At 45.7% G+C, this 23,998-nt stretch overlaps 1 protein-coding gene across 9 annotated transcripts in view; it reads left to right on the forward strand.

Annotated features, from left to right (window-relative positions):
• znf608 (zinc finger protein 608) overlaps positions 1–23,998 on the forward strand; it is a 99,442-nt gene that overhangs the window by 71,899 nt on the left and 3,545 nt on the right. For 7 of the 9 annotated variants that reach the window (XM_033017529.1, XM_033017524.1, XM_033017531.1 and 4 more), the window contains 6 exons: positions 7,026–7,113; positions 12,349–14,839; positions 18,549–18,966; positions 20,949–21,121; positions 22,055–22,156; positions 23,321–23,480. In XM_033017529.1, coding sequence (XP_032873420.1) covers positions 7,026–7,113; positions 12,349–14,839; positions 18,549–18,966; positions 20,949–21,121; positions 22,055–22,156; positions 23,321–23,480 — 3,432 coding nt within the window. The remainder of the gene's footprint in view (positions 1–7,025; positions 7,114–12,348; positions 14,840–18,548; positions 18,967–20,948; positions 21,122–22,054; positions 22,157–23,320; positions 23,481–23,998) is intronic. The other 2 variants (XM_033017530.1, XR_004411344.1) reach the window with 2 other exon arrangements.

Below are 23,998 nucleotides of genomic sequence, written 5' to 3' on the forward strand. Positions count from 1 at the left end.
GAAGAATGCACAAATTGCCTGAATGTCAAAATGCTGCTGCACAAGTCTGAAGTTAAACATTTTTTTTAAACGTTTGACCGTTGCGAAATTACTTTTGGATCACACAGTGCCATTTTTCAACGCTTTTTATTGCATATGAAGAAAGCTTGTGGCAAATTGCTGATTTTTTTTTTCCCCATTAGCAAAAACCAAGCAATCCACTTCCATCGCAACTATATGTTTAGGGTGTTAGATTATTCTTAAATCTTCCTGTTTCATGTAGCTGCACCAACAAATGCAGTCATGAGACTGTCAGTAATAACCCAGCAGCATTTATCTACCCCTTCACAAATGACGAATGGTAGAGACAGCCCCAAAATTAATGGCACAACGTGCTCCAAAGCATAAAGTGTTTTATCCTCTTTCTCCTTGTGTGGTTGCCCTCCACCGTACTGCTATATGTACAGCTTTGTCCTTCGCATTACAAGGGCTTACTAATCACCATTTGTACTCAAGGTAGTTTGTCGTTGAGTAATAACTGCCGTTTCTCTGACCAAACGATTTGGCACATTTACTTATCGTAATGTTGTGCTTTTACAGGGAGCTCCTGCAGTACTCAGAGAAACTCCAATCATACGAGACATAAGGCAGCCATCTGCACCGCAGTTAAGCTTTCACCATCTTTAACCAGAGTTACAGGATGCAGACTTCCCTCTTGTGCATTGTTTATAAGTAATTGTAGTAACTATAAAGAAGATCAGACGGAGAGGATCACAGACTTGTTTGTGCTTGATTCCAGATGTGTCATTTCCCTGATCAATTTTCCGTGATACATTAATCCCAGGCTGTTACTTAACACCCTTGTGAAAAAGAGCAGCGCAATATATAAAAGTGTTGAAGTAACTTAGTGGGTCAGGCAGCATCTCTGGAGAACAAGTATAGGTGATGTTTCAGGTCGGGACCCTTCTTCAGACTGCTCCAGACTGATGAAAGATTCAGACCCAAATGTCACCTATAAATGTTCTGCAGCGATGCTGCCTGACCCACTGAATTACACCAGCACTTTGTGTCTTTTTTTTCGTAAACCAACATCTGCAGTTCTTTCTGTTTGTAATAATGCATAAACGATTGTCAGTTAGCGCTGTTGGTACATAATAGTATTGCAGAATGGTACAAAATTACACAGCGTCTCTTAATATCACATAAATGCGCTTTGTGTATGATATCTTTAATGTGGCTGCTTTTCCAACGATCACTGAGGATTGAATGTTACAGTGCAGTTGCTTTTAGGTATTGTAGAGCGCAAAATGCTACCTCCAAAAATCCACAGCCATTATTTCAGAATTGCTGCAACCAAATAGCTACAAAATGTGCTGGACCTGGATACGAAGGGTTCTAGCCTTGCAACAACGTTTCCTTAACGCCTTGTTGCGGACAAATGACCCAGAATAGGGTGGTTGGCAAATCAAAAGTTTCCCGGCCAGCGATCTGATGCTTGATGGACAGGGATATGTATGGCTAGATTGTGGGAGAAAGGATAAAGTGCGGGGTTTCCTATTTACACTAAAGATGCTGGTGAGGAGAGGTGATCCGGAATGGAAGATAGACACAAAATGCTGGAGTAACTCAGCGGGACAGGTGGCATCTCTGGAGAGAAGGATTGGGTGACGTTTCTGGTCGAGACCTTCCTTTAGACTCTGATCATGAATGGAGCTACATCTTATTTCTTGATCTTCGCATATCGGATTAAGTGAGAGGAGGAGGTTTCAAAGGGATGTAAGAGTTAAATTATTTGTACAATGAAAACTTGGTGTTTGGAGTGAGTTGCCAGAGGAGGTGTTGGAGGCAGGTATGGTAACAACACTGAAGAGGTGCCTTGACCTACTTGAATTAGCATATCATGGAATTAATGCAGGAAATTAGGAATAGCATAGATAAGGCATGATGTTCGGCAAGGCCAAGTATACCGATGTGCCTGTTTCCTCACATTCTGCTTGGGTAGCTTACAACCCAATGGTACGAACATTGAATTCTCCAATTTTAGGTGAATTCTAATTAACCAACCCTACCCTTTTCTCCCATCTGCCTGACCTGGATTCCCACGTATTTCTCCCCTCAACCCCATGCTTCATAATTTACGTAACTTCAAAACAAATCTGTCACACACCGACTGTTCTTATCTCTGGCCTTTGTTCCAACCATTTGCTTGTCAAAAAAAAACCTTGACTTTATTGCCACGCTTTGCCCTGCCTCACCCCTTTCCCCCTCACAATCAGTCTGAAGAAGGGTCTCGACCCAAAACATCGACCTGAGATGTCACCTACCCATGCTCTCCAGAGATGCTGCCTGACCTGCTGTGTTACTCCAGCAGTCTGTGTCCTTTTTCGGCTGTTTATATGCTGTATAACTGTATGACAGCTCCAAGGAGTAATTTCTTGGCCCTCCATCCAGCCCTAGATTGGAGCAAAACAACCACTTTATTGCCCTGTGAGCTGTAGTTGCTGCAGCTGCTTCTCACCATTGTGCAGCTATCCCCAAATCCACTCATGTTATTACTTGTGAAAACTTCCACACCCACCTCTTCGAGGTTGTGCAGTTCCCTGGGGCTTGGAATATCCTCCAAAACTAAATGCCTCGTTGCCCTTTTGAAGCATCTTTGCTTTAATAAAGGAAAGAAAGACTTGCAATTATAAAGTGACTTTGTGCTTTACAGCCAATGAAAGTGCTTTTGAAGTGTAGTCACTGCCGCAAATGTAGGCTGCATTAAGCAGCAGGAAATATGTTGGTCTTTTGTACTGCCGAACAATGTTTTTAAACCTTTCCAGCATCCCAACAGCGACCAGGTCAAATCTGTGAGAGGTGGCTCCTTGAGGTTGCCTCTGGCTGTACTCCTTCCTAGACAGCAGTACTTCGGGGTTGAGGATGATTTGCTTCCATTCCTGTTGTGTGGTTTCAGAGGGTCACATTCTTTCTTTCACCAGCTACATTAGGGAGCTGCTGTAACAGTGTACACTTCAACGGTATGATGATTAAAGGGGAAAATATAAAGGAAAACATGTTGCACTGTGCATGCTCTTAATTCTGTAACCTTATAAAAACTTTTAACTGGGAGTGTCAGACAAATTCACCCACTGCCAGTTAATGTAGGAATTCTGGATTGTTAAATTTGAGCAGAAGCTTCACGGTTTATCCAGCACGCACGCACACACACGCACGCGCGTGGCTTGGATAGAGTGGATGTGGAGAGGATGTTTCCACGAGTGGGAGAGTCTAGGACCAAAGGCCATAGCCTCAGAGTAGGGACATCCCTTTAGAAAAGAGATGAGGAGGAATTTCTTTAGTCATTGTGGAATTCATTGCCACAGAAGGCTGTGGAGGCCATGGATATCTTTAAGGCTCTTGATTAGTACACATGTCAGGGGTTATGGGGAGAAGGCAGGAGACTAGGGTTGAGTGGTGAAAGATAGATCAGCCAGGATCGAATGGTAGAATTGATGGGCCCATAACTTAGAAACTTATGAGCGCACACAGACACACACACATAGACACACACACACACTCGGACAAACACACTCAGGCATACACACTCAGACACACACATAGACACACACACACTCGGACATACACACTCGGACATACACACTCGGACATACACACTCGGACATACACACTCGGACATACACACTCGGAAACACACGCTCGGAAACACACATTCAGACAGACAAAAAAGCCTTAATCCAAAAATAGACTTGCATTCCCACTGCAATACGTCACGCTAAGTGAACCTACTGGGGGTTTTTCCACAAATGTCGAACTCTGCAAGTTCTCACCTTGTTCAGATATTACCTTGTACAGTCCGTCACTGGAGAAAAACATGTTTTTGTGGTCAGTTCATGTTTGCCTTCGAGAAAATCGGACAGACTTGGCAGTCTGCACTTTTCCATAAAGCTTTATTTGTCTTGACATTATCTAAATACTGAGAAGCATTTAGGGCTGTTTGGTCTGCAGGCTGCTAAAGGATTCTTTACCACACTTGGGCTGCTAAATTTGTCAGAGCTAACATATTGGAAGTGTTGAGTCGAGCCTTGACAGGGCCTCAGTGTGCTGTGTTCATGGGTGTAATTTAACAGTGTAATTCTTTACGAGTCCTGTGGTTAAGAAGGCATGGCGCTTTGCAGCATGCTTCACTAAACCTCTCGCAGTTTAAGGAAAAAGGTCAGAGGCTGTTTACGTGAGGATGCCTGGAATTCCTGAGCGAGCAACGCTGCTCTAACAATAAGTTGCTGCTCTGCTGGTTTCTATAGAAAATCTTCGACTTGGATAAGGTTCTGGCTTACGACCTGGCCCTTGATTTATCGTTAGCTGCGACTATGAGAGAAAAGGTTAATTTGATTCACAGTTCTTGGCAGCCGTTCCAATTGATCAAGCCTTTTTTTTTTTTTCTCCTTCCCTGGTCGATTGAACGATCAACCATTAGACTCGTGTTTGATGCGATTCCAGAAGGGACAGGCTGGCCTTTTATGTCAGGAGTGAACACTGACTGCCATTTTCCTTGAAAAGAAAGGCAAGGATTCCTTTGCTGAGCTCCCATTTGAATTATTTCAAGCCATTGGAAACATTTTCCTTTTGCTTGTGGTGCTGCAGTATTTTCTTTTATGAACCCGTCTCTTTCAAGCAGCCTCTTCTCTTTGTGCTCAGCACTGCAGAGCTGAGAAAGGACCAATCGGCTCACCGTGCTCCCAGCAGGAGCAAGCCAATGAAGTGGCATCTTTGGTTTGGCAATGCGTAACCCTGAAGGGAGATGCTTAAACAAAGGCTTTCACTGCAGACAAATGTTAAGTGTCTTCACTTGTCTTTCGTCTTCACAATTTTATTGCCCTGGCTCTTGAATGGGCTTGCTTGTCCCTTTCTCCTTTTTAAACAAGAATTCTAAAGGTCTTTTTCCTATGAGGAAAATGTGATTGTGCATTTAGTTTGGCTTTCGTCTCTTTTGTCACAGCTGTACTCTGCTTGCTGCAGCTAGTGGTGACTGGATCTAGCGATCACTTTCGGGATGGGTCGAGGGAAGAAGAAAAGACCCTCTGGTGATACAAATGCATCAGCGATGTAAATATTTTTGATGTGTTCAAGAATTTAACACGCTGTAAGCTCTGTTTTGCCATAGGTTGCAGCGTTGAAGGAGGGGGATACCAACGGGCATGAGAATCCTGGCATTTCATAGACCCCTCCAAACGGGGTATTTATTATTAAACCGGGGCAGGGGCAGTTACAGAAAATGCCGATTATCGACACATTATCAGTGTCTCGTTTCGTAGGAGGTCGGCATCAATAAAATGCACAAGTGTCACTTAAGAATAAAACACTCGTGTGTTCATATTCCTCCCCACAGTAGCATTTTGTCAGACCTTCAGGGAATTAAGTTACACAAGGTTCTGTTTATAGGTCCTCGGGGACATGAGTTCGGGAGGGGGGAGGGGGGGGGGGGGGGGGGAGGTTTCTTCCTTCCATGAGTCTGGCAATGCGTTTTGTGATCTTATTCAGCGTGAACGGAATTGTTGACAATGGAAGAGTGTGGAGCTTTTACGTATGTCCTGATATAATACCCACGGCAAATATCTGGAAGTTCAAAATATCTGTTCTGAAACAGGCAAGTTAGTTCACATTTCTCACTGTAAAGACAAGCCTTATATTGCATTGTCAGCATTTAATAAAACAAAACAAAAACAAAGGCAGTGCCTGTGATGGGGAAGGTATTGTTAATTGACCCTACATCAGTGAAATTTCATGCCCCCCCACAGATGCTGCTTGACCCGCTGAATTTCTCCGGCAATTTGTTTTGTGTTCCAGAGTCCACCGTCTGCAGCCTCTTGGGCCTTCATATTTAAAAACAAATTTCCCCTCCTATTTCTGAAAGTATGCAATGCTCATCTGAATTGAATTGATCCTTGAATGAAGAGTTATCTCGCTCCAGTAACTCCCAGGGGAAGAAATTATCACTGTGTAGTGAAGGAGATGTGAGAAATAATAGCGATGATATGTAATTCTAAATGATTAGACAAAAAAGCCCGCAGTCAGTTTTACTGCAGAACGGCCATTGAATATTTTGCACATCACAGTAAAAACAGCAGGAGAGGACAAGGGTTGGTATAAAAAATTACTCAACATTACACCATGATTACATGTAGCGTAGCCAACAGAAGACAGCTGATTTTGGAGGATAGTTTGAATAATGATTTTTGTTACGTTGAGTGCTATTTAATCACTTTCCCTGAATTATTTATAATGGTGCTCACCACATTCGAGTTTAAAATCTTAGTTTGAGGAGTATAATTTTGTTTCATCCAGTGGTTACGAGCAATTTGTGCATAAGATGCTTTCAAATCATTTTTAAGGCAGAGGTGATTTCATTGATTTGGGTTGTGGGGAAAAAAACCTTTGTCTGGCAGGATATCAGTGGCCCAGCCAAGGAGCTGCGAATTAGAGGTATCAGAAGTAGTTCAATTGACTGATGTGAATCTCCGAAAAGGATAAAGTAGTTGGCTTTAGCTCGTCAGTTGCTATTAACATGTCCCCTTACCTCTCTCCCTACTACCTCACCACCCGGTTCGACAAAAACTGAACAGAGTTCACAGATTACCCAGGGGAAGCTCAGCCCCTTCGTTCTGTAGGCTGGGTTCAGTGTGCGCTGGCAGATTACCTAGGGCCAGCTCAGCCCCTTCGTTCTGTAGGCTGGGTTCAGTGTGCGCTGGCAGCTTTCCAAGCAAAAGTAATTACGTGTAATAATAGCAAAAATTAAGAGGTGAGTGTTGCCGTTTTACAGCAGGACGTGGCCAGAACCATTTCCTTCTGTCAGCCGTATCTCGATTACACACTTAAAAAAAAAAAAGCAATTTCCTGTGGTCTTGACTTGAGGTCAGTGAAGCCAGAAACAGGAAGAATGCAAAGCCGCAGCCTTAGAAAACAAACGCGCGTTAAGTGTGCTCTGAGCGAAGAGATAAAATGGATCTCCATTTTTTAACGATTTATTTTTCTTGCGTTTCTTGCAGGTGTCTTGGTGGTTAATGTGACCTGGCGAAATAAAACCTATGTTGGCACACTGCTGGACTGCACAAAGCATGATTGGGCACCCCCGAGGTAAGCCCGCACTGCATGTGGTTAAAGTCTGGCTTTAATCCAGGATAATATGCGATAGGGCAAGTTGGGCCAAAGAGCCTGTTTCCACACGGTATGACTATTGATTTTTATGTAGAAGAACCTTAAATCGGATTTACACCAAATGGAAAATATGCTCTGTGCCATTAAAAACAGTTTCTCTGGTTTAGAAACATAGAAAATAGGTGCAGGAGTAGGCCATTCGGCCCTTCGAGCCTATTCAATATGATCATGGCTCAGTATCCTGTACCTGCCTTCTCTCCATACCCCCTGATCCCTTTAGCCACAAGGGCCACATCTAACTCCCTCTTAAATATAGCCAATGAACTGGCCTCAACTACCTTCTGTGGCAGAGAATTCCACAGATTCACCACTTTCTGTGTGAAAAATGTTTTTCTCATCTCGGTCCTAAAAGACTTCCCCCTTATCCTTAAACTGTGACCCCTTGTTCTGGACTTCCCCAACATCGGGAACAATCTTCCTGCATCTAGCCTGTCCAACCCCTTAAGAATTTTGTAAGTTTCTATAAGATCCCCCCTCAATCTTCTAAATTCTAGCGACTACAAGCCGAGTCTATCCAGTCTTTCTTCATATGAAAGTCCTGCCATTCCAGGAATCAGTCTGGTGAACCTTCTCTGTACTCCCTCTATGGCAAGAATGACCTTTCCTCAGATTAGGAGACCAAAACTGTACGCAATACTCCAGGTGTGGTCTCACCTGGTTTGTCTGGTTTCTTTGATTAGCACATGATACCAAACATGTGTGTACGTAGAAAATGCAGATGCTGGTTTACACCGAAGATAGACCCAAAATGCTGGAGTAACTCAGGCAGGCAGCACCTCTGGAGAGAAGGAATGGGTGACGTCTGAAGTCCGAAGAAGGGTCTCGACCCAAAACGTCTTGATTAGTACAGGTGTCAGGTGTTACGGGGAGAAGGCAGGAGAATGGGGTTAGGAGGGAGATGATTGAATAGCGTAGACTTGATGGGCCAAATGGCCTAATTCTATTCCTATTCCTTATAACCTTATGAAACGTCACCCATTCCTTCCAGCCAGAGATGCTGACCATACCTATACATATGTTCCTAGAATCAACAATATAGAATATTGAATAGTACAGAGTAGGAACAGGCCCTTCTGCCCACAATGTCTGTGCCAAACATGATGCTAAAGTAACATAATCACCCCTGTCTGCATGTGATCCATATCCCTCCATTCCCTGCATATACATTTGCCTATCTAAAATACTTAAATACCACTGATGTATCTTCCCCCACCACCACCCCTGGCAGCACGTTCCAGGCTCCAACTACTCTCTGTAAAAAAACCTGCCACACACATGTCCTTTAAACGTTGTCATTTTCACTTTATAGCTCTGCTCCCTAATAACTAAAGTAAGGATGTTTGGCACATCTAAGCAAGACGGGGAGGCAATTCAATCCGTTGTGCTCCTTTTCCATTGGAATCTCTGATCACCTTATCATATAATCTAACTGTCCTTAATTCCACTCTCCTGGAAGATCTTTGTGTAATAAAAGGTGTCCTTGCAATGATTAAATTCAATGATACGTTATTGTCAGTGAAATGCTTTGTTTTGCATACAACCTGGTTAAATCGTACAGCAGACTTCACCTAGACAGAACACAAGTGTCGCCACGTGTCTGCCGTTGACAAACATATAAACGTTCACCAGCCCTATTCTTCCCATCTTATCTACTGCCTGCTGTCCCACGTAGAGGCTACCCTTACCCCCCCCCCCCCCCCCCCACGCTGGACCCCACTTTGATGGCCCATCTCCGAGTTCCCCCCTTCATTCTCGACGGCACCCCCACCGGGCCCCCCTTGTAGGTTTCTTTACTCAGTTTATACTTTTGTTTCCCTATTCTGAATGATGGTTGTGCACAGGATTTGCCTTCTTTATTCCATTCGATACTTCATTCATCTCTCAGTCTTCTTATCGAGTCCACACACAAGATTACAGGGGGCCGCGGAGCATTTTTTAAAGTGGGGGGGGGGGCTGAGCAATCACTGGCCTTGGGGGTACCTGGCGAGGGAGTGGAGTGATCGAGTGGGGGAAGGGTGTATGGCTGTTCATCTAAAATCAGTTCCCCTTTCCTGTTTTTTCCCCATATCCCTTGATTTCACTAGCCCCAAGAGTTAAATGTAACTCTCTCTTGAAAACATCCAGTGAATTGGCCTCCACTGCCTTCTGTGGCAGAGAATTCCACAGATTCACTACTCTCTGGGTGAAGAAAGTTTATTCTGATCTCAGTCCTAAATGACCTACCCCTTATTCTTAAACTGTGACCCCTGGTCCTGGACTCTCCCAACATCGGGAACATTTTTCCTGCAGTTACAGTAAGTGAAAATCGAGCAGGCTTTCTCCAACCACCCCCATTTGAAGAATATAGCACTACACCCAGGTGCTATGCTGGTCATTTTGACAATTGCATCGCACTGATTGCCTGTGCTCAATCTCTCCTAGTGCTGTATGGCTGCCAGTTTAACAGCAGCAGCCAAAGTGTAGAGTGCTGTTACATTGTAAGGCAATCCCAAAGTTGAAATTAGCCAAACTCATTTAATGCAGGAATTTAACACCAGCAGAGAGATCATTCATCTGTTCCATCTGGACTGGTTTTGGATTCAGTTCAGAGATACAGAGCCAGGGCTGACCTATTATCTCCCGGCCTTGATATCAGGAATAGGCAGTCTTTTAGTCCATCAGATCTTGAAAGAAGTGTAGCAAGCAGCCTCAGATGCTGGTTTAAACTGAAGATAGACACAACATGCTGGAATAACTCAGCGGGACAAAATCTTTAAAGATTATGGAATTATTGTCCGTAAGACAATTTTCACACACAGGGTGGTGGGTATGGAATGAGCTGCCAGAGGAGGTAATCGAGGCAGGTACTATATCAACACTAAAAAGACATTTGGAAAGACACATAGATAAAGGGATCTGGGTCAAAAGCAGGCGGGGAGGACTAGCGTAGATGGGGCATCTTGGTCAGCATGGGTAAGTTGGGCCGAAGGGCCTGTTTTCGTATAGTCTGACTCTTAGAAGGAGTGGATGGTACGATGGTCCAGTTAGTAGACCTGTTGCCTTACAGGTCCCAGGTTCAATTCTAACCCCCGCTGCTGTCCATGTGGAGTTTGCACACATTCCTTGTCATAGATACATAGACAATTGGTGCAGGAGTAGGCCAATCGGCCCTTCGAGCCAGCACCACCATTCAATGTGATCATGGCTGATCACCCACAATCAGTACCCTGTTCCTGCCTTCTCCCTATATCGCTTGATTCCGTGAGCCCTAAGAGCTGTATCTAACTCTCTTTTGAATGCATCCAGTGAATCAGCCTCCACTGCCTTCTGAGACAGAGAATTCTACAAATTCATCACCAAGTTATTCCCTTATGTATCTATACACTGTAAATTGCCCGATTGTAATCATGTATTGTCCTTCCGCTGACTGGTTATTACGCAACAAAAGATTTTCACTGTACCTCGATACACGTGACGGCACAAACGATGTCGGAAAGAAGGGGATGAATATTCTGCAGCGTGACTTTTTTAGAGAGCTCGGAAAAATGCTGAAAAGCAAGACCTCCAGGGTTGTTATCTCTGGTTTGCTTCCAGTTCCTCGTGCTGGCGAGAGCAGGAACGGGGAGATACGGGACATGAATGTGTGGCTGAGGAACTGGTGCACGGGACAGGGATTTAGATTCTTAGATCACTGGGATCTGGTTTGGAGTAAGGGGGAACTGTACAAAAGGGATGGAATGAATCTTAACAGGTGGGGGACCAGCATTCTGGCAGGCAGGTTTGCCACTGCTACACGGTTGGTTTTAAACTGAATAAGGGGGGTGGGGTGTCAAATGGAATAGTCGAGGAAGGAGTTAAAGGGAAAGAGAGTAAAGGGATGGTTAATGACCCCCAGAATTAACGGGAAAAAAGGCTCACAAAGGGATAGGAGCGTATGGCCAAGTGTAATAGTGATCGATGTGAAAGGTGAGATGCGTAAGGAATTAAAAGTATTGTATATGAATGCGCGAAGTATAAGAAGTAAAGTAGATGAGCTTGAGGCTCAGTTAGCCTATAAAAGGACTGGACAAGCTAGATGCAGAAAAAATGTTCCCAATGTTGGGCGAGTCCAGAACCAGGGGCCACAGTCTTAGAATAAAGGGGAGGTCATTTAAGACTGAGGTGAGAAAAAACTTTTTCACCCAGAGAGTTGTGAATTTATGGAATTCCCTGCCACAGAGGGCAGTGGAGGCCAAGTCACTGGATGGATTTAAGAGAGAGTTAGATAGAGCTCAAGGGGCTCGTGGAGTCAAGGGATATGGGGAGAAGGCAGGCACGGGTTATTGATAGGGGACGATCAGCCATGATCACAATGAATGGCGGTGCTGGCTCGAAGGGCCGAATGGCCTCCTCCTGCACCTATTTTCTATGTTTCTAAACTGAACCGAACCGAACTGTAATCACAGGGGTTTCCTCACACATTTCAACGGTTAATTGGCTGCTGGAAACTGCTCCTGGAGTGATGATGATGAGTAAAATTCAGGGTAGTGTTGAGGTGAGGTGAGTGGGTGCTGATGGTAATTTAGGGGGAATAAACTAAGATTAGTGTAAGATTAGTGTAACCAGCTACCTGATGAGTGAAGGGCTTGTTTCCGTGACTAAGTAAATAGTGTAAGTGGATCCCAAAGCCAGAGGTGGTGAATCTGGTATGCGTTGCCACAGATGGCCACGGAGGCCAAGACGTTGGGTAATTTTAAATCGGGGATTGATGCGTTCTTGATTAGTAAGGGTGTCAAACATTATGGGGAGAAGGCAGGAGAATGGGTTTGGGACGGGAAAATATATCAGCCATGATCGTATGCGGAGCAGACCTGATGGGCTGAATGGCCTAATTTTGCTCTTACATCGTATGATCTTATGATAAAGATATAGGATCTTCAGGAACTAGAGTCTGGAGAAACATCACTTATCCATGTTCTCCAGAGATGCTGCCTGACCCGCTGACTTTCTCTAGCACTTTGTGTCCTATGGGATCCTCAGGCATGCCTGAGTTTTGTTTAAAATTCAATCAAAAGCAGCTTTCCCCATTTCCTTTCCTTGTGACTGAATTCCAATGTGTGTGTGTGTGTGTGTGTGTGTGTGTATATATATCTCAGTCCGTGCTGATACTGATTTGAAAATGTTTACATTCCACAGATTTTGTGAATCGCCCACAAGTGACCTTGAAATGCGAGCTAGCCGGGGCCGGGGGAAGAGGGCGCGCTCAATTGCCAATGCTCCGATGATCGACGTCGGCCTCGCAGAGTTCAGGGGCGTGCAAAGCAAGAACCGTGGCGGTGCCAATGGGAAAGGCCGGCGCGGCAACCTGAACTCCAACGGCCGCAGGACTCCCCCGAACTGCGCCGTGGAGGATGTGAAAACCAGCCCCTCGCCCGTCAATAAGAGGAAGAACAAGCCCCCCACGGAACTGGACCTCAACTCGAGTTCCGAGGACACCAAGTGTGGGAAAAGGGTGCGCACCAACTCCAGGAGCACTCCCACCACACCGCAGGGGAAGCCCGAGCCTATGTTTGTGGACCAGGGCTGCTCTTCCCCGGTACTCATTGACTGCCCCCACCCAAACTGCAGCAAGAAGTACAAGCATATCAACGGCTTACGGTATCACCAGGCTCACGCCCACCTAGATCCGGAAAATAAACTGGAATTTGAGCCGGACATCGAAGACAAGATGTCGGATTGCGACGAGGCTCTGAACGGCGTGGCGATTGGCGTGGAGCCGTTAGAAGCTGGAAGCGGCGCTTTGCTTCCCGGCGCTGGGCTTGGCTACGAGCAGGTAAAGGCAACGCCGTCGCCCATTTCCAACAGCACCCCGGGGACACCGAAGGGGCGCCGGGATGTCACCAACAACACACATAGCCCAGTCGTGAACTCTAAATCCGGGAAAAACACGAGCAAAAAGAAAGGGCTTAGCAGTGACCTGAGCAACCTGCCCATGATCTCCAACATGCCGGCTGCATTGGAAAGTTGCTCAGTCCCTGATGGCGGCGGCGGCTTAGCTTCGGAAATGCCAAAGCTTGAGGTCGAGGGGGTGATCGACAAGAAAAACGTGGTCGAGAAGGAGAAAGGCAAAAAGAACAGCGGTGGAAAAGTAGACAAAACGCTGTCGAAGTTGAAGACGACGAGACCTATTGCCCCTGCACCTCCCCCGCCACAGCTGATTGCTATTCCCACTGCTACGTTCACCACCACTGCAGGGACAATACCAGGGCTGCCCTCTCTCACTACAACTGTTGTCCAGGCAACACCAAAGAGCCCACCACTGAAACCTATTCAACCAAAGCCTACCATTATGGGAGAGCCCAGCACGGTAAACCCAGCCCTGTCCTCGCTCAAGGATAAAAAGAAGAAAGAGAAGCGAAAACTGAAGGACAAAGAGGGCAAAGAGACAGTAAGTCCTAAAATGGACTCAAAGCTCGGGAAGCCCGAGGATTTAAAGGCTTCCGCAAAAGAGCTGGCGGCACATTTTTTAAAAGAACATCTCAATAAGAATGAAGTGATGGTGAATGGTCTGTGTGACTCGCAGGAGAGCAGAATGGCCAGCATTAAGGCAGAGGCAGACAAGGTTTACACATTCACCGACAATGCTCCCAGCCCTTCGATCGGGAGTGCCTGCAGGCTGGAATGCACTGGTCTGGTGAATGGACAATCTCCCATGGCGCCGCTGCATGTTTTAACGCAAAATGGCGGCGACGGACCGGCTACCAAAACCAACAGCCCCGCTTACTCGGACATTTCTGATGCTGCTGACGACGGAGGCTCTGATAGCAGATTAGAGGGCGTCAGGTCAAAGGTCAATTCTTCCACAGAAACGATTTCTGCCAAGGAGACTGTTGTAAAAACCCACTCCTCAGCCTCCTCTCAGCCAGCACAGAGCAAAGAGACTCATTCGCCTTTTTATCATGGTTACGAGCCTTACTATTCCCCCAATTACATGCACCCCAGTCAGGTCAGTAGCACGACAACAGGAAACCCTCCTTCGTCCCAGCGCACCAAAGTGAAAAAAGAGACGGAGGAAGTGGCCGAGAAGAAGGATAAGGCGGAAGTTTTGGAGGTTAAGAAAAATGAGCCGAGTGCGGTAAATATTCCGGCTCAGCACCAATCCGTCATTACACAAAGACACCCAGCACTTGCCCAGTCACTCTATTATGGACAGTATGCATATGGGCTGTGTTATGTTGACCAGAAGTCAATAATGACAAATCCTTCCTACAGACAGCAGTACGAGAAGTTCTACGAAGAGCAGCGGTTCGCGGAGCAGAAACTGCAGCAGATAGGGAGGGACAATGAAAGAAAAGGGGAAGGTCAGCAGAAGGAACTGGGAAAAGAAGAGTTGAAGCAGAAAAACATCCCCACCGCCACGGTCTCGAAAGCTCCTTCCACCCCAGAGCCAAACAAAAACAACACCAAGGGCAAGGACTCCTTCTTGCTGTCAGATTCCTCGAAGCTGGGGATCACAAACAAACCAGACGAGGCAGTGAAATCACAGATGCAGCAGCAACTGGCAGCTGATGGGCTTAAAGCCAAACAAATGGAGAATCACCAGCTCATCAAAGAAGCAGTGGAAATGAAGTCTGTCATGGACTCCATGAAACAGACAGGAGTTGATCCCACCCTGCGCTTTAAACAGGTGGGTGCTGACAATGTCAGCAATGCTAAGTGCTAACGCAATCATTTCTGATTCTTTATGTCAAAAAAATTAATCACTGCCCAAGCATTTAGTGTGTATACATAGCTCAAACTTGTGGTCTAATATATACAAACTGAGCAACATTTTCATGAGATAACTTGGTGTTTGTGAAAGCCGGTATCATAGAATATGCCCAACAAATCTATACAGTGGGATAAGGGAACATATGAAAATGGGCAGCACAGTGGTAGAGTGGTGGAGTCTGACTACGGGTGCTGTCTGTACAGAGTTTGTACACTCCCTGTGACCGCGTGGGTTTTCTGGCTTTCCTCCCACACTCCAAAGATGTAGAGGTTTGTAGGTTAATAGGATTTGGTAAAATTGTAAATTGTCCCAAGTGTGTAGTGCTAGTGTACGGGGTGATCACTGGTCGGCGCAGAATCAGTGGGCCGAAGGGCCTGTTTCCGCACTGGCTCGCCAAAGTCTAAAGTAAATAAATATCTGGAGGTTATTATGTTGACTGGAATGGATGGTTACAATTACGAGAGATTGGAGAGGCTGGGCTTATTCACATCCAACTGAAGGTTGAGGGGTTTATAAAATAATGTGGAGCATAGATAAGATATAGAGTGTTTTTCCCAGGGCAGGGGAGTCTCAAACTGGAGGGCAGAAGTTTAAGATGCGAGGATCTGAGAGGAGAGGGGGGAAAGGTGGGGAGGGGGGAGGATAGGGGGAGCAGAGATGAGGGGGAAGAGAGAGGAGGGATTAGGGATGAGAGAGAGGAGAGTGGAGAAAGGGAGGGGGAAATGGAGGGGCGGCAGAGGGGGAGGGGAGGTGGCAGAGAGAGTGGAGAGGGGGGGAAGGGAGGGGGTGGAGGGGAGTGGGGTAGGAGGCAGAGGGAGAGAGAAGAGAGGGGGATCAGGGGGAGGGAGGTGGGGAGAGGGTAGAGAGGGGGGCGGAGAAGGGAGGGGTGGAGAGGTGCGGGGGGGTAGAGGAGGAGGGGGTCCGGCGAGTGAGAGGGCTGCAAAAAGTGAGAGAGCCCGGAGAGAGAGGAAAGAGAGAGAGAGAGCTAGCTCTAGTACAGGGTCCGATTCTCTGCATCTCTCTGGAAAACAGAGTCAAAGCGGATAGCAGCGGGGGGGAGGAGCAGGATAGGAGCGGTTAGCAGCGGGAGGGAGGGGGTGGGGGAGGGGGGTGACTTCACTCGCTGCACGTGGAACATCGCGCAGCAGGCCGCGAGGAGAAAGTTCTTGAAAAGCAAGCCGGGAAAAGCTTTCAAGTGGTGGCACCATAGAACGTGGCAGCCTCGCCTGCAGCTGTTCATATTTCACCCTTTTTTTATTTTTAGTGTGTTATAAGTTTTGTTCTGGAGGCCGTTTAGTCTTTTTATGTGGGGGGTTGGGGGAAGGGGGAAACTGTTTTTTCCAGTCCCTACCTGGGCGAGGATGCGTCCTTCCTCCGAGCCGCATCTTCGCCCCCTCCTCGCGGCCAACCACCTGGATTGGCGCGGAATTACCTGCCGGAGCTTCGAGCTGCAGCTTCAGTAGTGGCGCAGCACTGAGGTACCATCGCGGAGCGGGGCGATGCCTCACCCGGGTTGCCGTGTGGAGCTCCGGAGTGCTGGGACTGCCGACTTTTACATCGTGGAGCTGTGGTCTGCGAAGGTTCCAGCCGCAACGGCGCTAACTTGAAATACCGCGGAGCCTGGTGTTGTAAAGCCGACCAGCGCGGGCCGTGAACTTCGGGAGCCGCGGTCTCCGGTAGCGAGTTTCGGAACTCCAAGCTGTTGAGAGCGTTCTTCCGACGCCGGAATTCCATCATCCCGACGAGAGGGCCTGAAACATCGGGCTGCCGTAGCGGCGACTGCGGAGGCCTCAAATAGGCCCCGACCACGGGTGAACATAGAGGACGTGGATTGAAATTTGCTGCCTTCCTTCACAGTGGGAAACGTTAATCCCGCTGTGGGGGGATGTTTTTATGTTTAATGTTAAATGTTATAATGTGTTTATTTTATTTTATTGGTGTGCTGCAATGGCAACTCAAATTTCACTACACCAATGAGTACATGTGACAATAAACATCCTTTGTCCTTTGTCCTTTGGGAAGCTCGTGAGTGCTCGTGAGCACCCTTGACCTCGGAAGCACTCTGAAGCTCTCGGAAGAGCCTAACCACCCCCACACACACACACTAACTACCTCCCGCACACACGCGAACTACCCCCCTTGATATTATATTAATTTTATTCATTTGATCCTTATACCCCATAACTGCCCTATCCACTGAGAGCCTCAGCAGCTCTCGCGTCACGATTCCCCGTGTCCCCGCGATCAATGGAGGAATTGCAGGTTTCCCTGAGGGAGTAATGGCTGCCAGGTCCACCTTCTCATCGCGTGCCTCGTGCGACTATAACGGCCGCCGCCATGTTCTACGATCGGGCGGGGAAGATGGAGAGGATTCAGAAGCAAGCCCGTGGCCTCCGGCTGTGAGCGAGCGGCTGTGAGCGACGCCTCGAGCGAGCGGCTGTGAGCGATGCCTCGAGCGAGCGGCTGTGAGCGAGCGACACCTCGATCGAGCGGCCGTGAGGGAGCGGGCGGCTGTGAGGGAGCAGGCGGCTGTGAGGGAGCGGGCGGCTGTGACCTCCGGATCTGCAGAACGCCGATCTTTCTGCGCGTTTTGAAGAAGGAGCAGTGGGGTGGGGGGGGGGGGGTGGGTTTTTCGGGGCCACGAAGAAAGACACTGTGAGGTCAGCAGCTGGGCAACCGTTATATATTTTTTTAAATGTCAGCTTGGTGATAAATTTTAGTAAATATCTGAGGAAATAATTGACCAAATTTATAGAGTGGATTTCGGAAATCATAAGGAAATTTTCTACCAGAAGATGTAAAAATGTCACTATTATTGTAACGTTAGCAGCTGGGCAGTGGTCAGATTTTTAAAAATTGGTCAGATTTGTCAACAATTTTAATGAAAAAAGTCAGGAAAATAATGTACCAAATGTACAGAGGAGTGGATTTCTAAAATCACAAGGAAAATCTCTACTGAAATATGTAAAAATGTCCCCGTTACGACGTCTGGTTTTCAAGGAGATACGTTTCACAGGCGAAATGACACACACGCGCATACACACACGCGCACACACACACACACACACACACACACACACACACACACACACACACACACACACACACACACACACACACACACAGTGTTTTAAAAGTATATAGATAGATGATATGATATGGTAGTGACAGTATATCAAAATATCATTGAAATGATCATTTTAAACCATGTGTAACTCCGCTGTAACAATTTCTAGCAAATGCAGCACAGAAATGTTTTGATAACTGATTAAGCATAAAAGACCACTACCCAACTTTTTCAATTGGACCCTATGTCAATTCCAAAACATCTGCAGAATGTTTATAATGTTATCAGCGCACAATCTAGAGCATTGATTGTACAGAGCTGGTTGCCAAATTTATTTGTGGAGTACCCCTTGATAATTTGTCCCACTTTGGTGTAAAGTTCCTTTCCTATAGTCGATAACAATGAATGCTTTTTGATTAAATATCAATCTATTCTTTGCACAGCTCCATCAAACGTGGTTGTCTGATCTTTGCAAGTGCAATGTGCAGTACAGGGATTGACTGCACAGCTTTCATCAGGTGTGGAAAGTGAAATCTGTGACATGTTCTTTCTACACAGGAGCCAGACACAAGGGCATGGCATCATTATGTTTACCAACCTAAATATATGGAACAACAAAAAGGAGATGACTTTGAACGAGAGAAAAAACAGAAGGAAGACAGTCCAATTAAGGCCTCCACCAAAGGGGGAAACATTATCAATGCTCCTGTTACAGTAACCAACATAAAAGAAGAACCAAAAGAGGCTAAAAGGGCCGAATCTCAGTCTCTTTCACTGGAGGAACATAAAAATAAAAGTGATGACCGCAAGACTCCTGTCATTGCAAAGGATTCTCGAGGAGCTCGTGTTGCTGTCTCATCACCAATGAATCAGCATCAGTCTTACATTCAGTATCTGCACGCTTACAATCCATATTCACAGATATATGACCCAGCATATCGAGCAGTGTCCCCGGTCCTAATGCACAGTTACCCAGGTAGGTCATTATATTGTTTGTGGAATCACAATTTAATAAAGGAAATAAGTTCTGATGATTGTTGGTTGATGTTATTGAAGCGCATGCTTTTCGAACATCTAGAGTTAGGCGACGAAGGACAATATTGATAATTTGCCAAATTTACGCTGTCTGGATTAGGGGATATTAGCTATAGGGAATGGTCGGACAGACTCATCATCTCTTACGATGATTGGTGAGGCCCAAGGGTGTATTGAGGAACAGGGGGACATCGGTGTAAGTCAGACTATCCCTGAAAGTGGCAGCACAGTAAGATATTGAATAAACCATATGGGATACACATCAATTTTTGGTGGGGTATAGAATATAAGATGGATAGAATATAGAGTAGGTCGTCATTTTGCAGTTTTATAGGACTTTTGTTAGGCTACATATGGAGTATTGCATGTAATTGTGGTCTCCCATTACAAGAAAGATGTGGAGACTTTGTAAAAGGTGCAGAGGCGGTTTACTAGAACAATGGCTGGATCTGGAGATATTAGATACAGGGAGAGGTTGGACAGACTTGGATTGTTTTCTCTGGAACATGGGGAGACCTGATTGAAGTACATAAAATGATGAGAGGCATTAATGGGGTAGACAGTCAGAATCTTTTTTCCCAGGATGGAAAAATCAAATGCCAGAGGGCATAGCTTTAAGGTGAGAAGGGCAAAATTTAAAGGAGATGTGCAGGGCAAGTTTTTTTTTACAAAGAGTGTGTTGAGTGCTTGGAATGCGCTGCCGGGGTTGGTGGTTGAAGCTGTGTCGTTAATTAAAGTCCAAACTCTTAAACAGGACTATCCATTGCTAGAATTTTTGTTTTAAAACTTCTGAAAGTATAAAAAAAGAATAAAAACAATAAAAGCTACTAATAACCGACAGGTCGAGCCATATCAATGTTTTTAATTTTTAATGTACAGCATGTAACCAGGCCCTTCATCCACTGAGCCCGCACTAACCATTTATAATAATTATATAATAATAAATTTTATTTAATGGGCGCCTTTCAGACATCTCAAGGACACCTTACATATTAATCGGAATAACATATAATCAGAATATAACAAGTAATATAGACATCACAGAGACACAAATTAAAAACAGAATTCAATCCAAAAACAGAAAATCAAAAACACAGTGTGAAGATAGAGCAGCGGCAGCCAAAGCGCGCCAGCGTCCACTCTCTCTTCACGGCAGCCATCTTGGACACAGACCTACAGGACTACAATTAGACAAAAAAAAAAAATCATCCCCCCACAGTGGATAGCACTGTGGGGGAAGGCACAATGTCCAGTCCCCACCCCATGTTCACCCCAAAGTCAGGCCTAGTGAGGCCACCGCAATTGCCTCTACGGAGGCCCGATGTCCCTGGCCGTTCTCACCGGGTGGTCTTGCCCCGGCGTCGGGAGAGTCCTTTAGGCGGCTGGGCCACCTGGAACGGCCGCTTCCTGGTTGGAGCCCAGTATGATGTTATCCCACTTTCACATGCACTCTCTACACCCCAGGAGCAATTTACAGCAGCTAATTAACTGACAAACCCGCACTTTGGGAGTCCACGTGGCCCATCAATCAATCACCCGTTCACATTAGTTCTACGTTATCTCAATTTCCCATTCACTCCCTGCATATTAGGGGCAATTTATGGAGAACAATTAACTTACAAATTCGCACGACTTTGGGACGTGGGAGGAACACGCAGCACCCAGAGAAAATCCACACAGTTACAGAAAAAATGTGCAAATTCCACACAGACAGCACCCGAGGTCAGGATAGAACCTGGGTCTCTGGTGCTGCGAAGCTGTACGAATTGCGCCGCCCATAATCTGTAGGAAAAGAAACGGAGTTCATGTTTTGGGTCAAAGATCCTTCATCAGAACTGGGAAGGAGAGAAAAGAGCTCTCGTTAGAGAGCTAGATTTTCCTCAAGCTGGAGAAAACTCAACTATGTCTCTTGTCGATCCACAGGGGCCTACCTGTCTCCAGGGTTTCACTACCCCGTCTACGGAAAGATGTCAAGCCGAGAGGAAACAGAGAAATCAAGCACAAGTCCCAATGTAAGCACTAAACCAGCGGCTGAATCCAAGGCACTGGATTTACTTCAGCAGCATGCCAATCAGTACCGCAGCAAGTCTCCAGGGGTGAGTAGGATAACTATAGGCCTGCCAAGAATGTTCAAGCATGGGGAATAGCACAGGCCAAAGGCTTGCTGCATCATAAAAATTCAGACGTGCAATAAACCTAGATGGGATATAAATCTCGTAATTTATGACTGACTTTCATGCGCCTTGTATGCTGTACTACGTTCGTATAACTTGCAGATACGGGCGTCCATGGCGAACGCATGAAATAAAATCCGGACCGGCCATGATAAATTATTAACACATGGCTTTGTTGCATGTTCTTAATTCAGTCTTGTAGTGCTTTCCAAAACTACACTTTCCAAAGCTAATTAGTAGCGAACGCAAGCTAAGAAACCGCCCATGTTTTGCACGCTACATGGTCCAATTTGAAGTTTACCCAGAAAATAATGAATTGCGTAGGAAGAAACTGCAGGTGCTGGTTTACACCAAAGATAGACACAAAATGCTGGAGTAACTCAGCGGCTCAGGCAGCATCTCTGGAGACAAGAAATAGGTGATGTTTTGTGTCGAGACCCATCTTCAGACTGAATTCAGAATGAATCATCATAATTTTTTGGTGAAATCACAGCAGACATAAAATTTGAGAGGATGCTACGGTGTGCTTTTCACTTTTGTGGTCCTGATGTGTCCCTGTCATTATACGCACACCAAATATCAGTATTATTCATGCTTCGGCCCAAATTGGAGCAGAAAAATCTCACTGAGCAGGCCAGTAGAACAAGGAATACACTGCAGACACAAGGTGCTGAAATCTTGAGCAAAACACAAAGTGCTGGAGGAACTTAGTGGCTCAGGGAACACTTCATGTCAGGACCCTTTTTCAGACTGATTGTAGTAGAGGGGAGAAAGCTGGGAAAGAGAGGTGGGGTTGGTGCAAGGCCTGGCCAGAATACACTGCAATAGCATGTTGCTTTTTTTTTGCTATTCAAGGAACACTCTGCTGACATGAGGAGAACTGACTGGGCACCATCAGAAGTGACGACTGGTTGCTCAAACACCTTCCAAAGTCTACAGAGTGTGCTGCAATTAACAGTGAGTGTTCTTCTAGCATTGAGCTGCTGAAATACTTCTTCCACAGGTGCTCAGCAATGAAACCATGGGTTCACCTCTTTACTGCAGGCATTGGTCTGGCCATGATCACCTACTCCTAACATTGGGGTACGTGTTAAATCCGTGCCAATTGATCAAGGCACAGCAATCCTCCTGCAATAAGAACATAATTTCCCCTTTCAAAGAACCATGATGCTTTTGTACTTTACCCTGCAAATATTGTTCACACATCTTGTGTGACTTTACAGCATGGAAACAGGCCCTTCGGCCCTCTGAGTCCATGCCAACCAGGATCACCACATACACTAGCACTATACTACAAGCAAGGGACAATTTACAATTTTACCAAAGCCGATTTTACCGGCCTTATTTTCATATAATTGAATCATAAAATGCTGTTTTTTGAGTATTGTTTCTGCTTGAGGTTTTAGCAGTGAGAAAACCTGAATCAGCAGCACAGCGTACAGAGCCACCAGGATATGTGTAGTAAATCACAAACAAATGCTTCGTAAATGTATGCCTTCTTTTATCATTTCATTTAAATAAATTTGAATTTTGTTCAGTGGGCTCTGTTCAAAAATAAAGTGTGTCTGATTCTTTTGCTCAGTTGATTGCAACAGCACGAGTTTAGAGTGGTAAATTCTGCACCTTGATTAATGCATATGACATGAATATGCATAATCAGCTAGCATAATCAGAAACCCACAGCACCCTGGCCACACACTCATTTCACCCCTGTCATCGGGAAGAAGGTACAGGAGCCTGAAAACTAACGTCCAGGTTCAGGAACAGCTTCTTCCAATGGCAACAGCCATTCCGCTATTAAACACTACAACCTCAAAAAAGCTCTGAACTACATAGACTATAGGTGTTATTATTGCACTATTATTGTTTGTGTGTGTGTGTGTGTAAACTAAACAATATACTAAACGAGAGAGGAAAAAAAAAGTTCAGTGTATATATATACACCTCGTTTAGTATTATGTTTACAGTGTACTATGTTTACATATTCTGTTGTGCTGCTGCAAGTAAGAATTTCATTGTTCTATCTGGGACATATGACAATAAAACACTCTTGAATATTTAGGAGATGGTCATTGATATTCTGACGAGGAGTGTAATTGGTGCAATGTTTTCCATCTCCAGCCTGCTGAAAAGGCTCCACCTGAATGTGAGCGGGAAGCTGACCGAGACCGGGAAAGGGAACGTCATTCACCTTTTGCACAACGACATGTTCACACCCATCATCACACCCATGTTGGAATGGGCTACCCACTAATACCAGGCCAATATGACCCATATCAAGGTATTCAGCTGAATGAGTCCCTAATTTTTAACTTTGATGGAGAAAAATTATTATACGTTGAACATGCTATTGATAGAAAAGGACACAGCGTGCTAGGGTAACTGAGCGGTTCAGGTAGCATCTCTGGAGAACATGATTGTAGTGCAGGGAGGAAGAAAGCTGGGAGAGAGGAGCCTCCAACTTGCTTTCCCTCCCCACTATCAGCCTGAAAATGTGTCCCAACCCGAAACGTCACCTATCCATGTTCTCCAGAGATTCTGCCTGACCCACTGAGTTACTCCAGCGCTTTTTGTCCTTTGTGTAAACCAGCATCTGCAGTTCCTTGTTTCTACCCTATGCTGTCAATAGATATACAAACTCAGCTTTTGTAACCTAAAATAGACACCAAATGCTGCAAATGAGTAACTCAGCATCTCTGGAGAGAAGGAATGGGTGATGTTTGCTTTCTATTATAATAAAAGCAGAAAATACTGAATAGACTTAGTAAGTCAGGCAGCATCTATGGAGAGAGAAACAGG

The sequence above is a fragment of the Amblyraja radiata genome, chromosome 3 (assembly GCF_010909765.2).
Source record: "Amblyraja radiata isolate CabotCenter1 chromosome 3, sAmbRad1.1.pri, whole genome shotgun sequence".
Taxonomy (NCBI): Eukaryota; Metazoa; Chordata; class Chondrichthyes; order Rajiformes; family Rajidae; genus Amblyraja; species Amblyraja radiata.